At 46.3% G+C, this 11,980-nt stretch overlaps 1 protein-coding gene across 2 annotated transcripts; it reads right to left on the reverse strand.

Moving 5' to 3' along the window:
- Positions 1 to 1,174: 1,174 nt before the first annotated feature.
- APOA5 (apolipoprotein A5) lies at positions 1,175 to 3,551 on the reverse strand. Of its 2 annotated transcripts, XM_035008999.1 has the most exons (3): positions 3,257 to 3,551; positions 3,048 to 3,159; positions 1,175 to 2,530 (listed from the first exon to the last, which is right to left on the reverse strand). In XM_035008999.1, exons 1-3 carry the CDS (start codon positions 3,294 to 3,296, stop codon positions 1,582 to 1,584), a joined length of 1,101 nt encoding a protein of 366 aa, XP_034864890.1. In that variant the 5' UTR covers positions 3,297 to 3,551; the 3' UTR covers positions 1,175 to 1,581. The 2 variants fall into 2 exon arrangements, with proteins under 2 accessions (XP_034864890.1, XP_034864891.1); XM_035009000.1 differs by lacking the exon at positions 3,048 to 3,159 and having other exon boundaries at positions 3,257 to 3,395.
- Positions 3,552 to 11,980: the final 8,429 nt, after the last annotated feature.

The following is an 11,980-nucleotide window of genomic DNA, read 5'->3' on the forward strand; positions in this document are numbered from 1 at the left end:
ATAAACAAGTGCCCAAATTCCAGCCTCAAATACACAGCCCTCATTTTTACTCCCACCCCCACATCCCAAGCACATCAAACCCCAGCTGACTCACCCCTCACAGTTTCCTAACAACAACAAAAACACCTCTTTTTGTGGTAAACTTTCCTTTCCAGTATCTCCTCTCCCTGGGCACCTCTCACCCAGTTCAGTTGCTAAATCTAGGGTGTCAGGGAAGAGATCCAGCCTGCAGGCATGATTAGGCCAGATTCATATGGGGTGCTGAGAACCCTGTGTGGGGCAGGCTGCGAGCGGAGGAAAGGGTGCTGGACAGGGTGTATTTACCCTTTCTTCTCCCTCTCCCCAGCTTCACCCATCCCCAATTTCACAGTTCCTAGGGGGATCTATGAAGACCTCTGTCGCCCCCAAGTGAGTCTGTATATGGGGAATTGTGGAGTTTAAGATTTGGAGTTCTCAAGAAGAGGGTCAATCATGAGGAGGCCATTCAAAATCTGGAACCACAGGAACAAAGCAGACAGGCCACCTCAGGAGTCTGCACTTCACGCACACTGCCCTGTGCTAAGGTTGATGAGCAATGCAGGTGCAGAGGAAGGGTCTCTAAGCCAAGCCCACACCCAGGCATGACAGACAGCTGTCATCTAAGGCAGAGTCTAGCCAGAGCCAGGACCCTCTGGCAGACCTGGATTGGGAGAGGGTCCCTGAGACAGAGCGTTGAGGGACTGGAATGAGTGATGGGTGTGCTTTGGGGATAGCGGTGAGGCCACTGCTTTCAGACATGGCTCCAATAAGGGTCACACCAGGCAAATAATCTTCCACCATATGCCTCTATTTTATGAGTCAGAAGTCTAGGCTTCAGCCAGGGAGTCAGAAGTGAGGGGTTCCAGATGGACAGGACATACAGTATGCTTCCCCCGAGGCTTTAAGCAGCCCCCACAGTTTGGAGGGCTTGGTCAGCTGTTTAGATGTAGAGCGATGTAAGGAAATGCAGGCTCTGCTCCTTCCCATCCCAACCCCCACCATTTGCACCCATCAGCATCAGAGCAGCAGAGATATATGCACACACCGTCACACGCTCTTATCATATTTTCTTCCCTTCTCCCTTCTCTTCCCCCAACGGAAGCTGTCATGGCGGCCCTGGGGAGAAAAGAGCTCCTCTCCCATAGAGCAGCTGTAGCAGTGGCCACCAGGAGGCCAGAACTGATCAGAGTCAAGCCCCGGGAAAAAGAAGCACAGGCTTCCAGCACTATGGCAACAGGCTTGCACTGCACGTAATTACCTGCACATAAAGTGCCTCTCTCCCTCCCCACTCCCACCATCCCGGAATGGAGCAACTCATGAGGATTCCCAAATGAACACGGGAAGCTGGGTTTGCAAAGCCTGGTGAGTGTAATGCATCCGGATGGGGGAATCGCAGGAGGCTGGATATGCCAGGGACAACAGTCCCTTTGGTGGCCTCGCCTATCCTGTGCAGGGCCCTCCACCCTCTGCCCAACAGGCCACTGTCAAGGACTGAGCCACGCCAGGGGCTCAGATCCTGGGCTCAGACAAGGAGCCGAGAAGTGAGCCTGGATCAGTAGACCCTCAGGGCTCTTCTAGATGGCTGAGACCACGGTCATGGAGGCTGTCGTTGATGTCTTCCCACAGGTCTTCCAGACGGGCCTGCAGCTTGCTCCGGGCCTCGCTGCTGTCAGCTTGGAGAAGCTCTGGGGCGAAGGCACTGTGACCTGGAGGGGGCGGCGCCAGCTGCAGCTGGACCTCCTCGGTCTCCTGGTCAATGGCACGGGTGAAGTCGGCGATCTGCAGGAAGGTGTCGTGGCGGAAAGCCTGGAGTCGCTGGCGCACCTCCTGGGGCAGCATCTGGGGGTCGGGGTTGGCCCCTTCCTCGGCGCCAGCGCCGGCGCGGGCAAACGCGCTGAGCTCTTCCCGCAGCCGGTCCAGGTTCTGCTGGATGCGCGCGTGCAGAGCCTCGGCCTTGAGCGTGAGCTTGCGCGAGAGCGTCTGCACGCAGCGGCTGAGGCGCGCGGAGCTGGCGGCGGCGTGCGGGGCCACGCTGCGGTGCAGCTCCTGCACGTGGCGCCCGATGCCGGTCACCAGGCGCTGGGCGTAGGGGTGGAAGAGCTCCCCGACGCGGCCCGTGTGCTGCACCACGCGGGTCTGCAGCTCCTGCAGCAGGCCCCGCGCCTCGTCTACGCCGCCCAGCAGCTGGGCCTTGGTGCCCTCTCCGACCACGCGCAACTGCTCCTGCAGCTCCTGAACGCGCCGCGCCACCTGCTCCATCAGCTCCACGGTGTAGGGCTTCAGCTGCCGCCGCAGGCCCTCCAGATTCCAGCCCACTTGCTGGTGCGCCTCGGCCATGTAGGGCTCCAGGCGCGCCCTCACCTCCGCCAGTTCCTCCTGCAGCTGCTGCCGCATGCCCTCGGGGTCGTGTGGGAGCCCGGGAGGCTCCCTCCCCTGCCCACTGAGAGGGCCCAGCTTCTCCAGGAACTTGTCCATATTGCTGAGGTCTTGCTCAAGGCTGTCTTTCAGGCTCCTGGGGAAGGCACAGACATCCAGACCATCGTACTGCTGGCCCCACCATCACCAGAGACATCACTCACTGATCTGGGGGAAACCAAGGATGCAGGGCGGGGGCTCTAGTCCAGGGCACTAGTCCTAGCTGCGGGCCAACCACACAACTCCTCACACACAAGTACAAACACATGGCACGTGCAAATCCAGACCAACACTGCCCAAGGAAACACAGATGCATCTGGACTCTCATAGTGTCCTTTCATTCTGGGGGCACAGTGGGGGTCCCCTCCACGGCTCCCAGGTCCCACACCTCAGTGCGCAGGGGGCAGCAAATCAGGGTGGCGGTGGGGGTGCTGCTGTGGGCAGAGGGGGCTGCACAGCCCAGGAAGGGCAGGCATGTGGCAAAACTAGCACAACTCCGTTCCTCTGTCCCAGTGAGGACTATGGAGGTTGAGGAATCAGAGGTTGCACACCACCCCACTGCTCTGCTCAGCTGTCTCCTCCCTGCACCCACACCCCTTGTCCTAGCCACTCACGTGGGTTCCCATATCAGCTTCTGCTGCTGGACCCGCGCCACCTTGCTTTTGTCCCCGCTGCTCTGGCTGAAGTAGTCCCAGAACCCTTTCTGTGTCTGGACAGTTGCAAATGCTGTGGAGAGGGATGGGGTGGTTAGAGGCTGGGTCTCCCCCCCCTCAGTCCAGCCTCCACCCACACCTCCGCATTGAAGTCAGGGCTGGAGACCCACCTGAGAGCAGAGCCAGAGCCCAGGTCAGAACTGCAACCATGCTTGCTGTTGTCTACTCAGGAAGAAGGCGAACCGAGGCCCGGTTAAGGTGAAGAAGCAAAGGAAGGACATCTCCCAGTTTTGCCCCAGGGGGCCCTGCTCCAGGGCCAACCTGCCCAAAATCTGTTAATCTTTCCCTGAGATATGCGGAGCACACGGCTGCCGGGGCTGATGAGGACTGATCTAGGTGAGCGTGGCTGGGAGGGACGGGGTGTTCTGGGGAGAGGGGGGCTTTTTTTTTCACCTGGATCACACATATGGAGTGTGGAGCTCAAACTGCTTTGTAGAGTTTCCCCCACCACCCTCCCGAGACCTCACGAGCAGCTCCTTCGGCCGCTTCTGCCATCACTCCCTTGCTCACCTCTCTTCCTGCCTCCCACTCTGCAACTGGGAAAGCTGAGGGATCCCAAGGGAGAAAAAGCAACTCTGCCAAAGTGCTCCAAGAGGATGTCCTTAGTTCTTAGTTCCCACCCCAAGAAGCCCAAGAGCTCTCTGCTGAGACCCCTGCCATCCCCTCCCTGAGGAATCTGACCCGCACCCCTCTACCCAGCACCCGCTCACCTGCTCAGTTCTGGGCACAAAGAGCAGACATTCGGCTTTATACTCCAGGGGCCTGGGCCTCTGGCAACAATTGCCCTGAGTAAATACCACGTGGAGGTTCAAAGAAGGCTGACCTCAGCTGCCTCCCCAAGGCTCACCTCCTGCCCTTCCCTGGCACCCAGAGGGTTAATGAGCGCCCTGGTATCAGGGGGCTGCTTCAGCAGAAAGGTCCTGCCTGGAAAGATTATCAAGGAGTAATCTGAACTCCTCACCCAGTTCCCCCCAAGCCCCATGACCTTCACCCTTCCCACTGAGCAGCTGGCTGGCCCACCAACAGAGGAAAGCCTATCTGCTGAGGGCCCTGCTCTTAGCCCAGAGGCACCGTGCCCTAGCCAGACAGGGACAGGGTCCAGGGGCCAGCCTGAACCTGAGCGGCTCTTGACAGCTTCACTACAGGCCCCTCAGGCAGCCTGGGAAGAGCCAGCATTTATAGGGTTAAGGGTGCTCCCATCTTCCACTTTATGAAATAATCCAGGAACTCAGGGAAGTCAGATGTGACAGGGTGAAGGCCGTGAGAGGCATCAGGGCCAGGGACTCTGGGCCCAAAGAATTGGAGCAAGAGGAGGATTCTTCCCACGGGAAAAGCTGAACTGCACCCCCAGGGCCTCTGAGGAGGGGAAGCCCAAGCGCCCGGACCCTCGACGACACGCCCACTCCATGTACTTAAACATACATTCAGGAAATCCTGATTTTTACTCCTGAATGTATCCTGAATCAGTCCCCTGTCTTCCATTTCCACTACCAGTCACATCACAGCTGCGTTTGCTTCCCGTCTTGATCACGTGCATAGCCTCGGACAGGTGTCTCTGCCAAAGTCCAGCCTACTCCGTGCGTCCTCTGCGGTGGTCTGCCGTAGCTCGTCCCAGCCCACTCCGGGCTCATCTCCTCCCACACAACACTCTTGGCCTTCCCTGAGCATGCCATCTCTTTCAGGACCCTGAGCCTCCCTACATGCTGCTCCCTCAGCCCGAAATAGCCTATCCCTTGGGGAACTTATATTCTTTTTTTCTTTTTTTTTTTTTCCAGACTTGGTTTGAATTAGTTAGAATTGCCATACGATCCAGCGATTCCACTTCTGGGTAGATAACCAAAGGCATTGAAAGCAGGAATTGGAACAGATATCTCTACTTCCCTGTTCCCAGCAGCACTATTCACAATAGTCAAAAGGGGAAACAGCCCCAAGTGCCCATCGGCAGATGAGTGGATAAGCAAAATGTGGGATATGTACACAATGGAATATTATTTAGCCTTAAAAGGGAAGGAAATTCTGACACACGTTATAACATGGATGGGTCTTGATGGCATTACGCTGGGTGAAATAAGCCAGAACAAAAGAACAAATCTTGTATAAGTCCACTTAAATGAAGTACTTAAAATAGTCAAAGGCAAAGGCAGAAAGTAGATTAGAGGTTACCAGGGGCTGGGAGAGGCAGGAAAAAGAGATACATTATGTTCAATGGCACAGAGTGGGTGGTTTCTCCATCTCATGCGGGTGGTTTCTGCATCTCATGGTCATGAGATCAGGCCCTGCATTGATTGGGCTCAGTGCAGAGTCTGCTTGAGATTCTCTCTCCCTTTCCCTCTGCCCCTCCCACTCATACTCTCTCTCTCTAAAATCAATCAATCAATCAATCAATCATTTTTTAAAACGGCACAGAGCTTCTGTTTGGGAAGATGCAAAAGTTATGGAGGTGATGAGTGGTGCTAGCTGCCCAACAGTGTGAACGTACTTAATGCTATTGAACAGTTGTTGCACTTAAAACTGATAATTTCTACGTTATGCATATTTTACCGTATTTTTTTAAAAAGCATTTTCGGTATTCTAATAGTTTTTGCAGAGGTTATGGTATAAAATGCAGCTGCACTATAGTGTCTGTAAATTGGTATCATCACCACCCCTTCTTTTTTTAAAAAGATTATTTATTTGAGAGAGAGAGTGTGTGTGCAGGGGGAGGGGCAGAAGGAGAGGGAGAGAGAAAATCTTAGGCAGACTCCCTGCTGAGTGCAGAGCCTGATGCTGCGGGGCTCCATGCGGGGCTCGATCCCATGACCCTGAAACCCTGAGACCAAGACCTGAGCCGAAGTCAAGAGTCGGACCCTCAACCAACTGAGCCACCCAGGCGACCCTCATCACTACACCTTCTCAGGTCTTGTCGGTAATGCAGAAGAGACACCTGGAACCGTATTTCCCAGAATCCCCTTCCCTCTCTGGGCCTAGGTTAGAGTCAGTCAGTATGACAGACAAGAGGAGAGACGGTTATTTTCCTTGGTTGTTGCAGGCAGATGCATAGGCAGACAGATTTGGGGTTTAAGGCAGCTTCTGGATGACCTTCTTAAGAATCACATTCATTGGTTTTGTAGCCTAAGACAATTAGGTGAGTTTCTCATTTTTAGCTACTAACAGGTGAACTTTTGAGCATCTCTCCTTCAAGTGCAAGCTGAGATGATCACTCCTCCATCACGTCCAAGAGTTTTATAAACCTTGAATTCTCTATATTAAAGCCTTTCACACTTGAAATACACACAGTGGCTTCTGCTTTTCTGACCGAACCTACATTAATACAAGAGGTAGATGCAAGACACACTCCTGCTTCTCTATTTGATGCCATCTTATTGTTTTAGTTTCTAAACTGTTTGGGTTGGTTGGAGGTATTTGTGCTTGTGTATGTGTTATGTGCTTTGTGTGTGACAGCATACATCTCCTAAGAATAAGGACAATTCTACATAAACACGATACCATTATGACACCATGAAATTCACATAATTCTTTAATATCACCTAAGATATATTAAATACTCAAATTTTCCCAATTCTCCCAAAATACCATTTGCAGCTACTTTTTCTTTCTTTCTTTTTTTCTTCTTAAATTCAGGATCCAACACATCTTATCAGGTTGTTATGCCTCTATGGTCTTTTTTCATTTAGAACAGTACTCCCCAACCCTTGACATTTGCTCCTTTTGAAGAGTCCAGGGGAGGTGTCTTATAAAATGTTCTGGATTTGACTGACTGTTTCCTCATCATTAGATTCAGGTTAAACATTTTTGGTTCCAATCTTTGAATGTGAACACAAGCTTCCTAAAAGCTCTTGCTTACAGAAGAAATCAGCTACTACATGTAAATGGAATGATATAATCTTTTTTAAAAACTACTATTTTGAGCCCTCAGATAATATTTGATTCAAGCAAGGATTATCAATGAATGCTAAAACCATAGGTGAAAAACTGTTGAGGAAAGGGATGCTCACATGCCTTCAAAGTATCACCCCACAGATAGATGACCTATTAATTATTAAGTCTATTTTTTACAATGAAGAAACCTGGTGGATCATTTTAACCAAGTGATCAAACTTAGCATCACCAAATAGCAAGACAACCTAACATTTTGTATCTCCAGATGTGGTGCAGTAAGAAGGGTCAGATATGAAGTATTTTGAACCAGATTATTTCCACATGAAGCTGTTTGCACTTCCTTTTTCTTCATGTTTCTTTGTTGCTTAGTATCTGATACTCTCAGCTGAATTTTTAGAAGAGAATTACCCATTTGGATTTTTTTTTAATCCAGGAATTGCCAACATAATCTGGATGTAGAGTAAAAATAATTTTAAAATGTATTTGTAAAGATTAAAAGGTACCTTATTCTTTAAGGTTCTATAGGAGCAGTTTTGCTATAAACACATGAAATACACAAGTATATGGATTTCAAATAAAATGTCAACATGCACCAAATGAGATTTCTTAGGCAGTCTTCCTCTTTTGACCTATTCTTTAAGGGAACATTAGTGACTCCTCATTCTAAATACAGAATTCCTTCAACTTATGATAGAGTTCCATCCCAATAAACCCATCCCAAATTGGAAATATTGTAAGTTGAAAATACATATCATACATTGAAAATATTGAGCTTTGCTGGCTCAGTTAGTGAAGCGGGCAACTCATGATCTCGGGATTGAGTTCAAGCCCCCACTTTGAGAATAGAGATTACTTAAAACTAAAATCTCAAAAAAAAAAAAGAAAGAAAGAAAAGAAAATACATTTCATACACCTAACCTAACAATATTGAATGATTGAATAGTGTGCTGAAAGTGATAAAACGGGCGCCTGGGTGGCTCAGTTGGTTAAGCGACTGCCTTCGGCTCAGGTCATGATCCTGGAGTCCCGGGATCGAGTCCCACATCAGGCTCCCTGCTCAGCAGGGAGTCTGCTTCTCCCTCTGACCCACTCCCCTCTCGTGCTCTCTGTCTCTCATTCTCTCTCTCGCAAATAAATTTAAAAAAAAATTTAAAAAAAATTATAAAAAAAAAAAGTGATAAAACAGAAGGTTGCACGGGGGCAGAATGGTTGTCAGTGTATCGGATGTTGACCCCTGTGATCACAGGGCTGACTGGGAGCCACCACTCTCTATGACTGCCCAGGATCAAGGGAGGGGATTGTGCTGTGAATCTCTAGCCTGAGAGAAGATCCAGATTCAAAATTTGAAGTTTGGTTTTTACTGATTGCTGATCTCTTTTGCACCATCCTAGACTCGAAAATTGGTAAGTTGAAATTTGTAAGTTGGGGACCATCTGTGGTTAGTCAAACTTGTTGCAGATTGTTCTCCTTCCGTCTTATCTGCCAATAACTCAGGTGTAAACTGGGGTGGAGTAGTCTTTACTCAGTGTGGCAGCATCCCAGGGTCCATCCCAGAACATACCAGAAACATAGGTAGAATAGAGTAACCATTCATTATGGATACATTGTACATTGTTGTACTTCTCTCACCAGGCGTAAATGCAAGTCCACTTCAACAACAACATATATACCTCAAATGCACCCAAAAAGGGGGGGGGTATTTAACACAGCACTGAAATAGCCAAGCATATTTAGTAGTGACCTGTGTAATCACTATTTTGTCTTGAAAGATGATCTATTTGCATGATTTGTCAAAAAGAAAAGCAATTAGATAGGCCATCTAGAAGTGGAAAATATAGTCATTAAAATGAAAAAAAAAAATCATTTGGCTACAGTTGGAGAAAGAATTAGTAAACTAGAAGGGCAAACAGAAAATCGCCCAGAAAGAATCATAAAGAGAAGAAAGTTATGAAATGGAAGATAAGAGACTTGGGGGGCAGAATGGGAGGATCCAACATACACCTACTAGGATTTCTACAAAGAGAATAGAAAGAGAAACGTGTTATGTATTTAAACATACATATACTTAAACCATGTAAAACCACTTCTTTGCCACTAAAAATTGGTCAAATATTGGCAATTTCATGTAGTCCAACTTAACAAAAAATACCTTTAAATGTAGCTCATCTCATTAGCTGCTGTTTCCAGTAATTAGAAAACTGCTTGTCACATGGTAGGCGGCCTCAATAAATATATACTGATGAAGGGACTACTTTGGAGGAAGTGTTATAAACAAGGAGGACCTAAAATATTACGCCAAAGTAGCGTGGAAAACGAGAAAGCAGAGATCAAAGTTAAAGCATTCTGCAGTCTTTGCATTATTCAGTAAGAAGATAGGGATATTGATTATCTTTTAGACTTTGTGAGGTCAAGCAGGAATATTAAAATTTTAAGGATAACCCATTAAAAGAAATGAAGAATGTATAACTTACAAACTAGTACATGGGATTGAGACTGAAGAACACAAGATTGACTTTTAGTAAAGGGTGGTGGATTGATTGCATACATCGGCCTGTACCTATTCTGAAATCCCAGTAAAGCAGCATAAAAGGGCACTGTTAAAAAAAGAAATGCATAAATGCACAAAGAGAATAGGAGACAAGATATTTTGGAAGTTGGAAAACTTCCAAATGGTCAAATGGTAATAACTACACACACCTGAGAAGATGAATTTTGCAGCAGTGTTGGAGAAAGCCAAGAAACCCCCTGATCTGTACTATTGAATGCCCTGGAAGCTCAGACATTAGCAGCGATAGATTCTTCTAGAAGCACAGGTGACAGTGGGCCTCAAGATGTGGCAACTGGTTGCAAGTCTGTTTGAGAAGCAGATATCCTCCCCAACACCACTCAGCTGGGTTACGGCCTTCCCCCAAAGCAGCGGGAAACCAGAGGTGTATTCCCTGGAGAGGTTAAAGGGGTGGCAGTCTCTGGCCTGGAGAAAACATGGTGTTATTGACACCAGGGTTCTTCTACACAAAAAAAGAACATCTAAGTAAAATTTTATATATTGAATTATGGGATGCATCCCTCTACACCATCTTTTCCTTTGGTCAAAATGTTGGCCAATTAGACTTTACCCTCCAGGAAGGAGACTGGAATATTCTCCTGAGAAATTTGGCTAACCCAAGAGAATAGCCAAAAGAAACAATTTCGGGGGTTCTTTGTGGTTGAGAGTGAGCCATGGACTCAAGGCTTCATATCAGCTTCATTTTTTTTTCTAATTTACTATGAAAATTTTCACACATACAGAAAAGTTGAAAGTACAGTGATCATCCTCTTACTCACCACCTAGGTTCAGTAATTGTATATTAATAATATAGTAATTAATATTTTCCCATGTTTGCTTCCTCTCTCTATATGTGTATTTCATATGTATGCTTGATTTCTGCTCCCTAACCTGCTTCCCTCTACTTTTCAGATTTATGCAAACTGGGCAAAAATCTGGGGGTAAATCATTGAAACATATAGGAAACCAAATTAACAACCACAAAAGACAATTATTAACTGCAAGTAGAAAAAAAAAAGTCCTGGAAAAATTACCATAGTAAACCACATATGAATACCATGTACATAATCATGATAATATGAATACTGGCTATGATACCATAGTTTAAATAAGACCTATGACATAATAAATTGGAAAGTGTGTGTGTGTAAGGTGTGTATATATGAAAGAAAGCCCCATTTTTATTTTTTTATTTATTTTTACACTTAATCCCCAGGTGCCAGTTGGCCTCCTATGTCATGTCTGGGGAACTGGGTTTTATTTTGTTTTGTTTTGTTTTTTAAATTGAGAACCCCATTTTTATTGACCATAGTGGGCCAGGATAAGCCTAAAGATAAGATAAGCCTAAAACTGGAAAATCAGAGAATAATAACAGAATTTTCTAAGAGCCAAAAGGTGTTTATGCAGAAGGGAAAATGGGGATGAGTTTAAGGGATGTTTACTTTTTTTATCCTAACTTGTAGTATTGTTTGATTCTCTAAACCATGAAGTTTGATAAAATAAAAACTTTAAAAATTTAAAAGTACATAAAATCATTTTTTAAAGGAACATAATAAAACCAATAGAAGGGCAAGCAAGAAGACAAAAGAAGCAAAAAAATACCGTGGTAAATAGAAGATACAAAAGAATATGAGAAATCAATCAGTAATCCCAATAGAGGGGAATAGATTAAACCAGGCCATAGAGCACCACTGGAGCGAGACAGTGTGGGTTACAAGGCTGACGTGGATTAGCTCTGTGGCCTCGGGGCAAGTTACTTAACTTCTCTGTGCTTCAGTTTCCTTATTAGTAAACTGGGAATAATTATAATACCTCCCTCATAGGTTCTGTGGGAAATGAACGTTTTAATGTATTAATACATGAAATAAAAAACGCTCAGAGCACTGCTTGGCACATAGTAAGTGCTGCATAAGGGTTTTCTATTGTCATTAGTGACAATTTGCTTTATAAAAATTAGATTTTATAAAAATTCCAGTCATTCACGACTTAAAGGGACATACTGAAAATATAACATCAGAGAAAAGCTAAAAAGTATAGCAGGGGAGAGGGACTTTAAAAACCCATACCAGACAAAATTTAATGAAAAGAAAGCAGGTATAACAATATATCAGAGCACATAAGCTTTGGGGCAAAAAGGATTAACAGAAAGAAAAAATTTACCAGGAAAAAAAAACAGGGAAAAACATTTACCAGGTAAATGAAATCTAACATCATAGCCTCAAAAGAGATAAACTGAAAAGCTGCTGAGTCTCAAAGAGAACTTGACACATTTGCGGAGAGAGTTTAGTACCATTTTCTCAAAATGGATAGAATCACAGAAAAATAAAAGATGTGAACAATAGGCCACAAACTCGATCTATATAAGAACCTGTACCTCAGGAAATACAGAATCCTTTCCATAATTTAGTAC

This window comes from Mirounga leonina, unplaced genomic scaffold, assembly GCF_011800145.1.
Source record: "Mirounga leonina isolate KUSES-001 unplaced genomic scaffold, KU_Mleo_1.0 Mir_153, whole genome shotgun sequence".
Lineage (NCBI taxonomy): Eukaryota > Metazoa > Chordata > Mammalia > Carnivora > Phocidae > Mirounga > Mirounga leonina.